Here is an 18,283-nt window from a genome sequence, read left to right as displayed (position 1 = left end):
TTTTCTTGTCTGTTTACTTCCATGTCAATAGATACATTCCCTAAAAACTGAATTTCTAATGACGATACTAAAAAAATCCTCCACTTGTTGGGTTTTTATGATGTCCACTGTTGTTGGAAACTTGCTTTTTGTTTGACACATTGTTGAACCACACTCTCTGGCCGCAGCGTGTTACACCTGTTCACCTGCTCCATGTGACAACTATCTAATCAGTTAATCATCGACTTCAGTGTATTTTATAACATGAATAAACGGCTTGCTGAAATCAAAAGTTAGCTTCGTAATTGAGAAATTCAATTTTAAGTGAATGGGAAATTAGTGCTGGAACAAGACACAACAAATGTCTAGAATAAGAATCGCATAAGCACAAACATGATAGTCTTTTGGGTATTTTTGATATGCCTATCTCCTCAGTGTGAATCCTGGGCTTGTTTGAAAGAACACATAGCTTATATCCTGGTAATGGTAAATATTTTTGACCAATTTGGTGAAACAGAAACATTTCTCATTGCAATTCCTGACAAGCTCTTACAGCACACTAGTGCATTGGTTTTGTATTGTTAACTACAGTAACATTAAGTCTGAACATGTCATTTGAGCCCTTCTGTGGAATTACTGATTCATGAACTCAGCAAACAGTTTTTCCCACCAGTCTTTTCCTCCAGCTTTAGAGAGTTTTTGCAAATTATAGCCACAACTTCCTTTCTTAGGTAACAGTGGTGGGACCAAACGTGGTCTTCAACTCTGTAATGCCTTAGTCACAACGGCCCTCGGATACGTGCTGTCTGCAGGCTGTCTGTGGCCTGCTGCACGAAATTTTAAGATCGTAGACAATAGGCCTGCACAATATACCGCAAATTTATCGTTATCGCGAAATCAAGCAACCCCAAAAGACGGCAAAAATCGCAATAAATGATTACCTTAAATGTGCTAAAACAAACTCATGGCAGCTTGAAATATTGAACAAATGAAATAAATCCCTTTATGCATTTAACCAATTAGAAGGACCCGTTTACGTTTTTGATCAATCAGATGAGCCCTTTTATGTTTGATGTTTGCCTCCTACGTCGACAAGGGTCATTTGGAGTAAAATTTTTAAACTGTTGCAGTGAAATGGAAATGATGTTTTTGTTTTTTTTGCTATGTGTTTATATACCGCAATTTATATCGTTATCGCAATATTAATTACCAATATCGCATATCGCAAGTTTTCCTCATATCGTCCAGCCCTAGTAGACAACCTTGTGAACCCTAGAGCGAAAATATTAATGCACAGTTTTTACTACGGGCATGCTGCGGGCGACAGGTCGTAGCGAACACTTAACACGTAAAGGTAATTAAGAATGAAGTTGATGAGATTCAGGCATGTCATACAGGTTTTTCATTTTTTTAAGCCCCTTGAACTGGGTGGACTGTGTAAGCGGCCTGTTGGTGCTGTTCAAGTGAAAAGTCAGCACTCCTTGCCTGACTGCTAGAAATTAAAGAATTAGACAATCGGAGTGTATTTTGTGCTCCTTCTATGAGTACTTGCGTTTCCTTTGAACGTTCTGCGTACGGCATTTACACACGTTCACTAAGCGGCTAGCATGTGCGCCTTATTAACGTCTAGAGTGTGACATAAGGGCAAGACAACATCACTCATACGTTGCAAGTGCGTGTAACTTAAATTGTCCCTATGAATACTACATGATGCACTTATCACATGACAATGGTACATTCCGTTTTCATGATGTCGCTCAAGGTGGCTGCACAAGCCACTAGAGAACTACAAGACACACTCCCTTCAAAATGTGGCATTCCTTCTCTACAACCCTGAATAGTTGACCCTAAACGGGTGCATGTGACTAAGGCATAAGCCATCAGTAGACAGTGCTGACATCCACTGTTTAAAACTATGTGGTTATTTTGTGTTTTTGTTTTACTGATAAAAGCCTAGCTCGTTGCTCTTTGACCTTTGACATCCAAACAGACTTTTTAAGCAGGATAGGCTGCTTGTTACGTATTTTGTAGCATTTTCTGCATTGAATTACACACATTAAATGTTTGGAGATCATTAACTATATGACATTTCTCTTGAATGGTCAACTTTGCAATACTAAAAGGTGCTTAAATTGCCCCTTTTCTCCATTTTAGTGCTTTATGTGAAATTTGACTGGTTGACTGTTGTGAAACTACCGTACCTAAACATCCCACAAGTGAGAACATGAATCAAAACTTGAGGATGTAAAGGGAACATGAAATGTAAGGATAGAATTTAGCAAAATAAAACTGTGACAAACTGAACTAAATGCAGAAATAATATCACAAGATTTGACATTCTTTCCTGTTTTCATGTGATAGTCACAACTTTGTATGTTCTCTTAAAACTAATTTATTCAAACTTTCAGATGGTTTTTAAGGTTAAATATAACAGTGGCTTTTGAATGTCTCTCTGCAGCTTTAATTAATACATACTCTGATTACTTGTGCGAGGTCACTGCATGTGTGAATATTCCACATATGAACGCCGCTTCTCAAAGTGGCCTCTGTTGGCATGGAGCTCTCACATCTAAAAATACACAGTCCACAAATCAACACCATGTCTGTGAGCACAGGTGCCATGGCCTACACTTGCCCTCGTGTGTGCATGTGCTCATCGGCGGTCTGTGTTTATGTGTTCCACGAGAGTAAAGGCTGTCATTGCACAACATGTTTATAATACCCCTCCCTCCGTCCTGTGCATTTGTTGTTTTGTGCATGTTTGTGACTGAAGAGCAGCACGGCCCAGAGCTTGGCCTTTGACCTGGGCTTCCTCCGCTCTGCATCCTCCCACGGGCTGTCAGTGTTTGAAGTGAGGGGGGCATGACATGACAGCGTTGGAATCACAATGGTCACTGTGTGCTCTTATTGCGTCACAAATGTCCTCAGTGGATGTCGGGCAATGGGAGGGTCTAAGTGACAGACCAGGCCTCTTGGTAGGAGTGCATCACTGTAGGAAAGCAGGAAGTGATGATCTTGTCCCTGCATGTAATAAAACACAATAATTTACAACTATGTGATGATTTTAATACGCCTGATATTACTGAATAACACATCTAATATAGGCTTTTACATTGAAACACTCTATTTTACTTAAAGAAAATAATGTCAAGGAAGTCAACTTAGAATTGTTTCTATTTTCAGAGTTTTACATTTAAGCTAGTTTGCATTAGCGCTTTAGAATATTTAGAATGTCAAATCAGTCCCCAAGGGACATTTGCAGCCTTGAAATTTAGGTTATTTTTTGTCTTCAAGTTAGTTGGGGATTTTCTGTATATTTTTTAAAAAATGTTTTTTTGAGATGATGATCTTTGTGTACATTGTGCACCACACCCACTTTAAAACACCTGTTGCAGTTTACAGTGAGCGAACGGAACGGGTTTCACATCTCGTCTTTACACTGTCAACATATTTGTGTAATTTGCTGGTAACTGAAGTCATAAATGCTTTTTTTTTCTCAAACTACAGACATGCAATATCAATTTTAAAGACCGTTTTTTACTATTCAGTGTTGATTAAATAAGTTATATTTGCACATTACAGCTGTGAAAGTAAGAACTTACCTCTTTGTTGACCAAATCTAAAAATAATCAAACTGCTGGTAATATAGAGATAAATATGTGGAATTAAAGCCATCAGAGAATAAGTTACAGTGTATAGACCAGGTATTAGCTCAAATATTTCTCTTATCAAACGTTTAAATTCAAAATGTATCTTTTTCTGAAAATCTTTTCTGTTTAGAAATCTGTTATTTTTTTACTCCCTCTGTTTTATATAATGCCAATTTTTTCACAAGGACACAATAAAAAAAGGCGAAATAGATCTGAAGCTAAATCCATTCGTGACATGAATCCGTATGGTTTCTTGCAAGTAAAGATCGATTAGAATGTATAAAATCTGTCCCAGCCCTAACGGATTGCATTTCTTTACTTGATAAAAATTCTTTTTATTTAAATTTCAAAATACTAATGCATTAAAAGCGCACAAGCTATGGTATTAACATTTTGACGTCATTGTTTGAGGAAAAGCTATACTTTCATTAGCGTTTAATCTTTCAGAGAGCAGTTGTCACACTTCCTCCTCATATAATGAGGATCTCCTGCCTGTGTAGTCAATACAATTCTTCCTTTGTTTTATTATTTTATGTTGATGAAGTCGCATTACAAACAGGTTTTTTTAAAGAAGTTTTGCTTACTGAATATTCTGGTAAGTATTTACTTTGTTGTTTGTTAGGATTTAGTAACTCCATCCAGACAAACTTTGGGCTTTAGATCAGGGACTGTTCCTCACTGACCCTACTAATTACATTTTAAGATCTAATAACCCTGTTTGTCAGACTACAGTTGCATCATGCAGAATTCCCATCATGGATGCACCTTAGCAAACATTCTCATTTATGTGCTGCTAAATATTAGCATTGATTAGTTTAAAACTACACTTTTTTTTTTTAGTTTATGATTAAACTCTGCCCACCCCTCCTAGCTGTAGCATGCTGAGAAAAAAACACAAGAACCCTTTAAAAATCCTGCTTTGACTTATGAACTCTGGATAAAGGTTCGATCTGATGCTATGTTTAGAAAGAAAATCCAATCTCAGGAGATTTCATTCCACATCCCAGAGAATGCAAAGTTTATGTGACTAATTTCAGTTTTTGACTTTTTAGGTGAGGTGCTCTTTGTCTGACTGTCTGAAGGTACTTTGATGACAAACCTGCTCCACCTTAGGAAGGTACAAAAAGTAGGAAATTTGCTTTGTGGAGTTGAGAAATACATGTGTTTAAATGTGTTTCTCTGCATGGAAGTTCTCTTTTCTCTCTTTTCTGGGCTGTCTAAGGGGCACAAAGCAGGCAGTGTGTGCCCCCCTGGGTGTTGAAATGTACAGTTTGAGACAACAGGCAGCTTCAGTCCGTGTCAGTAGGAGCTGCCATGCTTATTGTACCTCATACACAATGAGCTTTTCTCTGTCTGGCTGTCTTTCTCGCTGAGTCTGTGTCTCTTTTTAACCAGATACAGATTCTGATGTGAGGCTGCATAAATGCAATTTTGATTAAATGTCAGTATTAGTCCTTGAGACCTGGTGCTGGCTTCATCACACCTTAAAACAAGCTAAGTCATTGAGGGATAACCAGTAATGGTAGGAAAAGGAGGAAGTGTCTGACCTGGGACTCCCCGCTGAATGTTTGTTGGTGTGCATGCGTGAGAGAAGGAGATGCTTCTGCGCTGGAATGGGTGTTCCCCTTGTCTTTCTTCTCACATGACCTCCCCAGAGCAACCACATGACATGACTCCCTTATGACCTCTCCAGCTTTATGGAGGAAGTTAACCTTAATTCACCACAGCATCATAGAGATCCAGTAAATGTATCAGTTGTTAAGGGTTGTGGGGAGCTGAGAACCCTGTGTTTGTTGCAACGGATGTCACGTTTTTTTTGTTTTTTTCTATTCTTTCAGTAACATAATGCAGATTTGTGAATTACCTCAGATTACAGATATACTGATTACAAATCAGAGTATATTTAAATCTGATTTTGTTAAAACAAACTGAACAAATGACTGAAAATAATAAAACCCTAACTTAGAAATATTTGTGCTCTAATCTGACAAAAAGGGTTTTTGGGTGTATTGCAAAGATTTGTTTATTGTTGACCAAGAATCATCTATTTGTTTTGAAGTATTCAAAGTTTTAACACCCACTGTGGTTTTATAGTCTTTGTCTTAATGAAGGTTACAAAATCTGTCCATATAGTTTCTAGATAGTCCTTTCTATGAAATGCCGTTCATCTATAAATGGCTTTTTGTTTTTGTTTTTATTGCTGTCAGTCAGATCATTTAGACCACATGTATCAAACTGATGACAAAAATGACATGGCGGGCCAAATGTGGCCCGATATGTCATTTTCTGTGGCCCGCGAGAGCATCAAAGTTTTTAATTTCTTAAAACAAAAAATAAAAATTGGTGTGTATTTATTCATAATCAGGGAATCGGACTTGAAATATCAGATTGGGCAACTATACATTAGGTTATATGGACTTAAACACTGTCCATATAACCTAACCTAACAGAATTTAACGACTCACATTTTGTTTTATCTTCTTCACAGTTTAAACAACCTCTCGGGCTGGACTGTGGTGCATTAACGTCGGCTCGCCCTCCCCTGCCCCCCCGTCCCTCAGCCATGGCCTCACGCATTGGGCTGCGGATGCAGGTATAACAGCGTTCATTTCTTTGTTTGATTGTTTATGCTTTTAAAAAAGTTTTGGAAGGCCACAATCATTAGTTTCAAACTGAACCATATGCCACACCTTTGAACTTAAGGGTGTGGAAAGTGTATCATTCCATCCTGACTGCATACCAGTATGTTAACACTGAAAGTGTCGACACGTGCAACATTTAGGAAGAATTGATATTTAGTGTTATTTAATTACACCAGGTTTAGTAAAAGCCGACTGGAGGGTTTTTTGTCATAGCTACTTGCTATCTAGTAAATGAAACAACAATTTTTCTGATTTTCTTTTTTGTTTTTGTTTTTATACACAAATTAAACAGAAACAAAACATTAATCCAAAAAAAATTTGAGATTTGAACCAAATCATGGGAAAAGTGAATCGTTGCACCCCCATTACTTTCTAAATTCTGTCATATGAGCACTTAATTTTCCTTATTATATGAAACTTCAATATTTTAGTTCCTTGAGCTAATTAGACAAGAATCAAAACACTAAAACCAGCATTAGTCTATTTTTTATTCTAGTAGAGCAGCTTGAACACATGTACGTTTAGGACGAAGCCAAACTACAAGCAAAGTTAAATACACACACTGGTATTATTGAACAGGGGCATGTGCTTCAAACATGGCAATGATGTGGGATAATTATGTTTAGTTACAATGAGCCAATATTAAATAAATAATACGTGTAAAATGTCAAAAAATGAAGACCTCAGAAATGAGTTGAAGTTAACCTTTCCCCTGAGAAAAAGACTACTGCCGTGTGTTTTTAAAAATGATTTAAGACTGGAGCAAATCTACCAAATAATGGATCATAAGCAGATATTTTAGTGCCTATCAGGAAAACCACATATTTTACTCCCTTCTGTGTTTTTGTCCAGCTGATGCGAGACCAGCTGCAGCAGGAGGAGCAGCGTGAGCGGCAGCACCAACAGCAGCAGCAGCAGCAGCAGCAGCAGCAGAATGCAGCTCTGCATTACATGCAGCACCACATGGCTCGGCCTCCTGCACCCACGCCTGCCATAAGCACTCCTCAACAGTACCAAAGCATGCAGGTCCCAGTGGAGGTTCTGAAGGTCAGTGTGAAGTTCAAGCAGGAGTTACCAACTTATTTGTTTTCAGCAGTGCTAAAAAACTAAAAAGTTGGAAAGTCAGGATAGTAAAAGAGTCAACAGTGTTAAAGTGAAAGAAACAAGCAGAAAGGTGAGCAACAACCAATGGCGCATGTTTATTAAAACTAGACGGGTTTAAAAAAGGTCAAATTAGAAAAATTCAGTGGAGTTGTTTGCAGGTAAGGAGACTGAATGGGGGAGATAAGAGACGTTTGACATGCTTTATGATAGACCAGAAAGAAACAATGCAGATACAGTCAGACAGGGACAGATAAAGCTGAAGTGACATTTTGCCTGATTCCAGAGATGCCTTTGTGTGTCCTTATCTTTGATGATGCTTGTGTGTGCGTTTGTGTGTTGAGGGGAAGGGGGCTTTTTGCAATACTCCTAGATGTATAAGCATGCTGTTTTTTGTAACATTTGAAGAAATGATCTGTCTTGTGTACATATGGTCCTTGCTATGTAGCTAGATATTTGCTGTTTACAGTGAATAAAGTTAGTGTATTTCCAAATGTGGATGTACGCGGTCCACTGAGCCTGTCTTACCTGCTGGGGTGTTTATCTTTGGACCTTTTCTGTGCTGACAGACCTTCATCTGAGAGAAAGGCATATTTTAAGTGTGTGTGTGTGTGTGTGTGTTTATCAGTGTTAACAGTTGTTCCAGCATACTGGCAGAAGCTGAGGGACAGGAATGTGATCATTGTCGATCATTGTTTGTTGTCAGGATTGCAAAATAACTCCCAAGCATGAATTAAGGAACTTGTTAAAACGATAAAACACATCTAAAGGTTCAGCTCATCTTCTATCGTTAATGCAGATTTTTTCTTCTTCTGGGTTTGACGTTACCAAGATGGCGAGCAGTAAAACCATGTATTTGCTGCTATCGTTTTGTTTGATTTGATCTTTTTATCCTGATGTTTGCTGTTAAAGCTTGTAAGTGAGATTTGGCCTCTGATGTAAAGGAATGAGGTCAGTCCATGTCTTTATCTAGCCTCACCACAGGGTTTACTGCAGCTTTACTCCTGTTGACCTGTCTTTGACTTAATGCTACCAAGTTTTAGCCATATCACAGTATTGAGGTGAAGCAGTCTCAACCCAGTGAGTATAAATGTTGGCAGTAAAATAAGGTCAAATTCTGTAAAAACTAAATGGCAGTGATGAGTAATTCATTCATTACTGTTTTTTGCCTTTTCCACTGAACTTTAAAAGCATAAAAAAGTCTTATCTGGTTAAAAACAGTGGAATGTGTTTCTAAAGCTGTAATGAAAAGCATCTTCCCTCTGTTTGCTTTAATGCAGGTGCAGACTCACCTTGAAAATCCAACAAACTATCATCTCCGTCAGGCGCAGAGGCAGCAAGTTAAAGAATACCTTTCAACCACCTTTGCCACCAAACAAGTAAGTCTCCTTTTCTTGCTATTGTAAGTTGCGATTTGAAACTAGAGTAAACAACTTTGGTGCAATGGTAGTGAAAGGCTTATTTTTCTGTTATTATCTGGTTTGTTTATCATTCTGTGCAGGAGTCACAGTGCACTGGTACACAGTACACTGGTTGTCCCTCATTCACACTCTCAGACTAAAGGGGATCGAACGTTCCAAGTGATGGCTTAACGGAGCATTCCACCTCTGTCTGCATGCTCAATTATCTAAGCCGAGGCTGTTAGGATGCACTTTTTTCAATTACTAGGATGTTGGATAAATGTGGGCTTTTATGTTGGTTACATTTTGCAATTTTGTGTTTTGTTTAAAAAAAAAAAAATCTTTTTTACATTTGATCTTTTTTGAAATGAGGTTTTCGATATAAATTCACACTCTGATCATCTTTTGATCTATTTTCAAAGCAGTGGTCTTTTAATTATGAATATGCCGTTTTGAGCCAAAATCAAAAAAATCTGTCGTTTTATAGGACATAGTTTCTGTAGAGCAGCAGGAGTTCATCAGAAATTCACGGCTGAGGTGTGACTGATGCTGCGAAGTAAGCCTGCCCCCATTTCCCATCATCCCTTTGTTTACACTCTTTCCCGCTAGCTTACAGCCCCTCACAATTCCAAGCTAACATTAGTGCTGCAACAAAAATGGCCAGCAATATTGGAGCTATCCAGCTGCACATTTTTGAGCCAGATGCCAACACAGGTGAAGAAAATGAAGATGTACTTGAATCTAGTCATCTGCAAATAAATGCATCAGAATGGAACAGAGCAGGGAGCTTGTGACCCGCCGATAGTAGTTTGTACATAAGAACTGCAAGCTTTTTCTAATGGCACTGCTGATTCAACAGAAATATAAAAAATAAACTTGACCTAATTAGTTCATAATCTTTGTCATTCACTCCCAACTCCCTCTGTGTTGTTAGACGGTCCACGAGGTGTCAAGACTGGGGATGCCATCTCCTCCCCAAAACAGGGGACCCACTGGGGTCTCAGGCTCTGCCCCCCCACCCATCTGCTCCCCACACATCCGCACAGAACAGCTCATATCTGGCAACAGCGCCCCCAACAGCCCCATGGCCATGCTCGACATCAGCTCCAACCACGAGACAGAGGTAGATTCCTGCGGGCGTGGGCACAGTGTGGCATAAACACAAATCCATAAACACAAGGCTACGGTGCTCCACGACAAAAGATGTAGAAAATTACAAGGGTCAATAGTTACCCCAAAAGGAGTATTATACCTTCATTTAATGAAAGTGGAGTAATGCCTTGATTGTTCTTTGGCAGAGAGAAGTAGTGGTTGCAAATGAACTACTGTTAATGTGTTATTCATACAGTAAATGTGTGGATGAAAGTGGTGACAGAGAGTGGCAATCAGTGGATTTTAAATGCTCTATAATGGCCTTGTAGCTGTAATTACAGTTTAACAAGTGACAGAAAAACAGCAGAATGCAGGGGGCCTTTGAACCCAAAAGACTTTGACCAACTTTTTACCTTCAACTTCCAACCACCTCTTTGTTCATCGGTCTAAAAGAAAATAGTTCAATTACTCATCACAAAAGACTCTGCTGTCTTTCATGTTTCTGGTAGTTAGTTAAAAAAAATTAAGCATATGGTTCACTCTTCTCTCTGGGCTTTATAGGTCCTTAAAGTTTTACAATCTCACAAGTTACTTTTCAGTTTTTTTTTAAATTTGGAATTACTTTTGTGGTTTATTCTGTGAAACCAAAACATCATTGTAAAAATATTTTTCAGATGGATGATGTTATTGACGACATAATCAGTATGTCCAACTATGAAGATCAACCATACATTGATCCTATCCAGATGCCAAACACAGTAAGTAAGGCTAAAAAGCTCAGTTTGACCATTTCTTTATTTTGTTTATGATGCTTTGCAGCAAGTTAGCTGATAGCTTATTTGAGTCCATTGGGCTACAAATACTAAACCATCAATATTTCTGTTTATTGTTTGCATTAATGTTTGATTCTGTTATCAGTTATGTTGGGTCTTTCAGAAAATGTAATTAGTTAATGTTTGAAATAAGCCATTACATTTAGCTTCAGAGCCATTTTCTGTTTGTGTAAAAACCCAAAACGAGAAATGTTGTCTTAACGCAGTCATATATACACACTCATGCTAAGATACAAAACAGTGTATAATGCAGTTAAACACCAAACATTCCAGCTCTAAACCATGTTGGACATAGTTAGACTGTAGGGAAGACCTGCCAGTGGAGCACTGTGCAGTCCTTTGTGTCTGAGGGAACGCACTAAGAAAATTAACAATTAAACAACCAGCAGTTAGAGTTCAACTTGTTTACAAGACATTTGAAGAGAGGACGGTGGGGGTGGGGGTAAGAGGGGGAGAAAGAAGGGAGGAGGGAAAAGGGGATGAGGACAATTTATGCGAGGGGAAAACAGGCTGAAAGTCCAGTTAGGGGAAAGTTCACTGTTTGGTTTGGAGCTGAGGTAGAAGAAAGAAAGGAGAACTGCAGCCGAGGTCAGTGTGTCGGGACAGGGCTGCACAGAGCCACATGTGCTGCCTGTACTTGAGCGGGAACAAGAAATCCCCCAAGCTTGAAAGGGAAGGAGTGTAGGATGAAGGAGATGAGTAAGACCTATGCCATTGTGGAAGTTATTGAAGGAGAACAGATTCAGCTGGTAAGACGAAAGGTTTTTCTCATTTCTTTACTATCTTCGGGATGAAATCTGTGTTTTTCAGAACCACTTCAAAGAATGATTCAGCAGCAACAGCAGCAGCAGCAGCGCTAACTCTGAGCCTTGGGTTTCTGATTAGAAGAGGGGCCTCAGCAGAAGAAGCTGATGCAGGAACATTTTAGTTCAATTTTTTTAAGCATTTAAAGGGGGATTCTTAAGAACTCCAAGCTGTCAAATGTATCAGATGATCATTTTTGGGGTGGTGAGGGTATTTAGAGACACAACATGGTCTTGTACCTGGTTCACTTCTTCTACTCCAAACCTATCCATCTTTCTGTAGCTTTGTCTTGTGCTGCTTAGTGTGGTTGATTGGTTTAATCAAGCTAAGTGTGTCCTCTCGCATGTGTCTGTGTCACTTATTGATTAGGCTGGGCAGAACTCACTGATTGAACTTAGGTTGGTCTATGTGGGAAAAACAAGTTTTGCAAAAGAAGTGAGAGAAAAACCCAAAGGGCAGCTCTCAAATTTAACGCACAAAAAAATAGCAGCTTTATTCCAAAATGTCAGAACAGTGAGCAAACCTAACGTGCTAAATCCTGATGGGGATTAAAGCAGCAAATTCCATGGAATTCATGGAATCTCAAAATTAGAGTCTGAGACACCACTGAATACCAGGCACAGAGGAGAAGTTTGACTCCTTCAAGTGTGTCTGCACAGGGATGTTTGCACTGAAGCACATCTAGTTCTAGATCGCTTTTGGTTATTAATTTTAATAAACCCAAGACTTTTAATAAAGCAAAAGTAAGTAAAGAAGCTGAGGAAAAAAATCAATCACAAAATATAGCCTTTGTTCTTTAACCATTGAAATTAAGTACGTATTTAACCTATTCTTCCATTTATACTAAAAATTTTGTTTTTTATTTTAATATATTGCTGACATTCGAACGTGCAAGTTGCACATCAATATAAAAAAACTGGTTGTATCTTTAAATTGTGACAGTATAACTTTAGGTTCCATGGTCTCCACATGCATGCATAAGTTTAACCTGCAGGGATCAGTGTGTCTGCTTATGCGTTTGCCCTCGGAGTTTACCCAGTAGCTTTCAGATTAAGTTATCTCTACTTCTGAGTTCCTTATCTCTTAGGCCTCATTAGCAGCAATATATTTGCCTCCACTTCAGGGAGTATGACACAGATGCTTTACAAGGCATAAAAAAGTCTATTACGCATTAACCTACCCAATAACAATGAAATTAAAACATTCTAGGAGTCCATACAAAAGCAAATTGCTGTTGTTATACAATGGCTAAAGTGCAAAAGTTTGAAGTTTGGAGCACGCCACAAACATAATTTCAGAAGCTGGAGAAGCCAAAGGAGTGAATTGAGCCATAAAGTGAGATAAGATTGGTGGTATGATTGTCAATCATTGCTATGTGTTGGCCTGCTGCTCCCAGGTGTGATAATTTAGAATCACTCTTTCCTATCTCCTTTTACAGCACAATAAACACAAATGCTGACTTCAGAAAGGTGCTAAACACATTTATGAATCTGCTGAAGGATTGTTGGTTTTTCTTTGATTACATTCAACTTCCACTCAGCTTTTTGGATCGTTTCATTATAGATATAAAAGTGTGATCACACATTAACAGCTGGACCTTAATGTTGTTCCTGTGTAATATTCAATGGGGCTGTGATTACTTCATGATCAGTCCTGTGAGGTCTGCAGTGAGACATGATGGGAAATATCCACTGTGTCCATGAGATCATCACTTCAGTTGACCTGAACAGAAATGTCCTTTTCTCCAACTAAACTTTGTGTTTTGCCCCAGCTCCCACTGTCAAGCAGTCATCTGGACGTTTACTCCGGCCCCGGCATGAAAGGGCCAACCATTACTATGACCAGTAACTCCTGTCCTGCCAACCTCACCGTCAAGCGGGAACTTTCAGGTGGAAACGTCTTTCTTTGTTTGTCTTTTATGGTCACGTTTTGAGAGTCAGGAAAGAACTATCAAGCTTTTCATATGTCATACAGACAATCTTTGTTACGGAGTAAATACATTTTTTTCCCATCATGCCTTGCTAAACGTATGACAGTCCTTGTCAGAAAAACTGTTTGAGCCCTTAGCTAATTCCATTTTGTTTTTGCAAAGATGCAGAAGCCCGGGCGCAGGCCAAAGACCGACAGAAAAAAGACAACCACAACCTGAGTAAGTCTAGAAGCAGTCTTTACTTCAAATGCACTCATTTTTTCTTAATTTTTTTTATTTTACTTTTTTATTTTACTACTGCTTGTACAGCCATTTCACACACATTTCTGTATGCATCTGCAAACGCACATATACAACATAATGGATCCTTGCACAAACTGTTTAAGACTGCTTTGTGCTGATTTAGCTGAAATGGTGCAACAAGTGGGTGGATAGTTAACCTGATCGTTTCTGCTGTCCTGGCACTTTGGTGTAATTGCCTGTGACTCTGTGTGTGTAAATGTGCATCCACTCACATCATTGCCTGAGTGTTTGTCCTGATCTGTTATCTAATGTGTAGTCCCAAAATGCATTGCAGTGCTGCCTTTTCTGTTTCAGATTTTTGACAGTTATGATCTTTTTTCCTTTTTTTCTAGTTGAAAGGAGAAGGAGATTCAACATCAACGACCGTATCAAAGAGCTGGGCACAATGATTCCCAAAACGAACGAACTGTGAGTTTCTGTTACCTCTTCAATAAATAGAATTTTTTACTTTGCTTTAACCCTTAGTAGTCTGGGGCCTTTTTGATCCTATGCACACTTTAAAAGTTGCTCTAATAATTTATCTTTAAAACATTTTTTGTGTCACAACTTGATTTATACATTTTTAGGATAACCCCAGCTTTTTTTGGAAGGTATTTTTTTTTATACCAACAATAAATAATTCTATAAAAACATTAAATTTTCCTAAAAAGTCAATTCTGAGCAGTTAATTTAGTCTTTTCTGTGAAAATGTAAAAAAATTCAGATCAGTTTTATGTTGTATAGCAAAGATCAAACGTGTAGAGACAAAATAAAAATGTATAAATCCAAAAACAAAGCAAAGACGCGGTCAAAACAAAATGAAAAATGTCAACAACAAAAATCGAAGCTCCATTAAATTTTATACAATATTCCAAGAAGAATGATCACAATTATGTTTCATAACTCTTATGTTTATTTTAAATGAAAAATGTCAAAGCTAAAAATCTTTTGAAACCCTCACGTTAATTTTAAAGAAAACCCTACCAATTGAGGGGGGCGGTGTCTTTCCTACGTCAAAAGCCGATATGATTGGCAAACTCTCCGTTGAGTTCAGAGACTACTGAGGGTTCATTTGCTGCATTTAACCAGGGTAAACTTCAGGATGGAAAATTATTATTTTTTGTGTCGGCAGTGATGTACGCTGGAACAAAGGCACCATACTGCGAGCTTCTGTAGACTATATTAAACGTATGCAGAAAGATGTAGAGAGATCCAAAGAGGTGGAGAATAATTTCAAAAGGATGGAAATGGCCAATAAACAGCTGTTGCTACGGATCCAGGTAACACATTTGCTCTATTGCATGTGCATGAACACTGAGAATGTAATGTTTCTGATGAGGTTGCCTTCTGCTGACGCTCAACAGGAGCTGGAAATGCAGGCTCGTCTGCATGGTCTGCCCAACGCCTCTCCCTCTGGTCTCAGCCTTCCTGACATGATGCCTGCTTACATAAAACAAGAAACCAGCCCAGAAGAGAACCTCTCTCACAGCCACCCACAGGGCCATCACCAGCCCCACCACCTGCACCATAACCACGCTCAACCACAGCAGCACGCTCAGCAGCACCACTATATGCCCCAGACCCATCTCCACCCGCAGGATCACATGCAGCCTCAAACCAGGCAGCTGCCACCCCTCCCACCACACCTTCAGCCACAGCAGCCCATCCAGTATCCAGCTGTGGGCAGCTCTCAGCCCTTTGACTTTGTCCAATCGCTGGACTTGTGCGATGGAATACCTGGATTTTCAGATGGGATGCCAGGGCTGGGCGACCTGAGTGGACTCGATGTCCAAATGAGAAGAGGTGACATGGGCCTGTTGATGATGGACGAACCTCTGTCCCCCATGGTTGGTGACCCACTGCTCTCTGCAATGTCCCCTGAAGCCTCAATTGACTCCAGCCGCAGATCCAGCTTTGGCATAGATGATGAAGACATAATGTAGACACACATGCACTTACCCAAGGGCATGAGGTCTGATGGTTGCTGTTCAAGACTACAAAACATAGTCAAGTATCCACACAAAAAAAAAGAAACCAAACATACACATGAAGGATAGAAGGAACACACTTTTTACACACAAGTGACACTCAGTGGTTGTACAGTTAATATATTTTTTTGTAGGTATGGGAAGAAGAGGGTACACTGCAGTCACAATGATGAAACCATGCTGTACAGAGCACATTTTTGCACACACACAAGTGCCTATGGAATGAATCAGAACAGCTTCGGCCAACAAGCTCTGCCTTTTCAAGCCGAGAGCCAACACAGCTAGATCAGTTATTCAGCACAAGAGGACCCTGAATCATAATTGAGAAGTGAGCAAAAACAGTGTTTAATTAGACTGATGCCTTAAGACACAAGGACATATGAGAACATTGACTCACGTGATGGAGGACAAGTTATTTGCCCTCTCTACAACCTCTTATAGCAACCGTAAATGATTGAATGAATCACAGTTAATAAAATGGAAATAGCTTTCTGGTCTTGGCTGTATAATTTATCTGGAGGGGAAACTCTGTGCTCAGATGGTCGTTTTTTTTTGTTTTTTATTTCCCTGTTTCGCTTTTGCCTAAAACCTAAACTGCTAAGGGTTTAACAAGATTTGAAACTATCACGGTCAAGAGAAAATTATCAATTTTCTATCCGACTAATCGATTCTTTAAGTTTTTGGCAAACGTAACAGTAAAGACAGATTGATGAGGCTCTGGCGAAGCTTTCTCTTCCACATGTGATTTTCACAATAACAGCGTCAGAACATGCCTGCCCTCGTGCGCTCATGCTCGTGTCACAAACACAACCCCTTCAACACATGGAAACTCACCAGTCATGTACAAGTGCATTCTTGCTCTCGCATGCATACACATATGCGGCCTGTGCCTTCAGGCTGTTCTCAGATCAGACTGTTCACCTCATCAGTCGCCTCCCTCGTAAATCAAGCAAAACTGACAGCTGCAGAGGTAAAGCTCAGGTCAGGAATACAAACTGTCACCCAAAGGTAATTCATTACTCCAGTTGTCACAGGGATGTTTGGTGCAGGTTGTGGTGGACCTGCGTTCTGTTTCTGCTGTGGTAGACCTGGGGCTAAGCTTTTGTTTTTATAGCTTTCGATCAGAACTGATAGTTAGTAAAATAGTGATGATTCTGTTTGTGATTGAAGGCAAGATTGTTTTCTTTTTAAGTTTGATGTTTTTTTTTCTCCAAAAGCACTGGAAACTATACTATTTTTTTTGCCTTTGTACATGAAATACAATTAATTTCAAATGTTGTATACCACTAAGCCACTTGACTGTATTTTATTTCTGTTTCTTGTTGAAGTTTTGTTTAATTTTCCATCTGGTCTTTCTACTTAAAGCTGTTTTCTGGAATTACATGGTGTATGTTTTTAGGCCAATGTTTTGCAGGATAAAGACTAGGGAAGTGATTTATAAACGTAAGAGTTTCACTTGATTTTAGACACAGGATGCAAACCTACATTTATTGTAGCTTTTTATATGATCAGGATTTTATTTTATTTCCCATTTAATTTATTATTTTACATTTGAAACCAGACATAGATCTGTTATGATTCTATGATGTGACTGAAATCAAACAGTTTCTGAGGATTTACGGTTTACCAGGTGTTCTGGTTTGATTGAAGTATGTCAGCATTGCTGTCTCCTTATCACATAAACTCTAAGCCAGTGTTTGGTGACATTTTTTTATTTTATTTCTTTTGGTGTTGCCACTGACTCTGCATTCATTGTTGTCTGGAACTGTGCCTTTTTACAGTCTGGCAGTTGCACATTGTCATTCTGTCAACACTCCCGAGAGCTCCCCGGCCTCCTGTTTCTCCACTTGAGGGTGCTCTGCAGAGCATCTCCACAGGGATATGTGGTTTTGAAATTACCGAAGATATAAACATGTTATGCAAGACTCCACAAACTGGTGTTCGTTTTTTTTTTTTTCCTGTTTTGCATTTGTTTAATGTTTTTTATTCTCTTGAACATGCATTTATGTGTATTTCGATGGGTGTTAAAGTTACATGACCGGGAAAAAAACCCATCGATATTGATATACATATAAAATTAAAGTTTGTCAACACTTTTTTGGAAGGGGGAATCTTCTCTCAGTTTAACTTTTTAAATAATTTATTAGCATTTTTTGTAGAATTTCCACTGAAACACATCAAATTACAAGTTATCGGTTTGCTTTTACGTCACAAAGTTGCTTCACAAAATTAGTCAAAATAAAAATAAATCAGGAATAATGCTTCTAGAATTTAGTTTAAGTAAAAATGATGAATTGAATTTTAAACCATTTTTTAAAGAAAACTGTATTTTTCCAGAGTTTTAAAAGGTTTACAATTGAAATAAAAACTACGTTGAGTCAGGTTGTAAATTATTTTTCTGTAAGATGTCTATCATGAGCAACATTTCTTGTTGCATTATGACTGAAAAAGTGTCTGAAAATCATGAGTTTCCTCAACACTATACTGTTTAGAAAATGCCAGGTTTGGCCAAATATTTGTCCAAACAATATGCAAAATAAATCCATTGAAATGCATCAAAACCATAGAACAGACAGAAAAAA

At 38.7% G+C, this 18,283-nt stretch overlaps 1 protein-coding gene across 8 annotated transcripts in view; it reads left to right on the top strand.

Moving 5' to 3' along the window:
• Positions 1–17,797, top strand: part of tfeb (transcription factor EB) — a 29,030-nt gene extending 11,233 nt beyond the window's left edge. For 2 of the 8 annotated variants that reach the window (XM_011475527.4, XM_078947715.1), the window contains exons 2-12: positions 4,682–4,746; positions 6,118–6,222; positions 7,124–7,318; positions 8,653–8,751; positions 9,707–9,895; positions 10,539–10,622; positions 13,273–13,390; positions 13,600–13,650; positions 14,067–14,142; positions 14,846–14,993; positions 15,078–17,797. In XM_011475527.4, the coding sequence (XP_011473829.1) occupies positions 4,720–4,746; positions 6,118–6,222; positions 7,124–7,318; positions 8,653–8,751; positions 9,707–9,895; positions 10,539–10,622; positions 13,273–13,390; positions 13,600–13,650; positions 14,067–14,142; positions 14,846–14,993; positions 15,078–15,656 (1,671 nt within the window). In that variant the 5' untranslated portion in view covers positions 4,682–4,719 and the 3' untranslated portion in view covers positions 15,657–17,797. Of the gene's footprint in view, positions 1–4,681; positions 4,747–6,117; positions 6,223–7,123; positions 7,319–8,652; positions 8,752–9,706; positions 9,896–10,538; positions 10,623–13,272; positions 13,391–13,593; positions 13,651–14,066; positions 14,143–14,845; positions 14,994–15,077 lie in introns of all 8 variants that reach the window. The other 6 variants (XM_011475526.4, XM_020703522.3, XM_078947716.1 and 3 more) reach the window with 3 other exon arrangements.
• The last annotated feature ends 486 nt before the right edge of the window (positions 17,798–18,283 follow it).

Source organism: Oryzias latipes, chromosome 5, assembly GCF_053564925.1.
Source record: "Oryzias latipes strain Hd-rR chromosome 5, Olatipes_Hd-rR_3.1".
Taxonomy (NCBI): domain Eukaryota; kingdom Metazoa; phylum Chordata; class Actinopteri; order Beloniformes; family Adrianichthyidae; genus Oryzias; species Oryzias latipes.
Note: the sequence above shows the minus strand (reverse complement) of the source record. Positions and strands in the feature narration are given on the sequence as shown.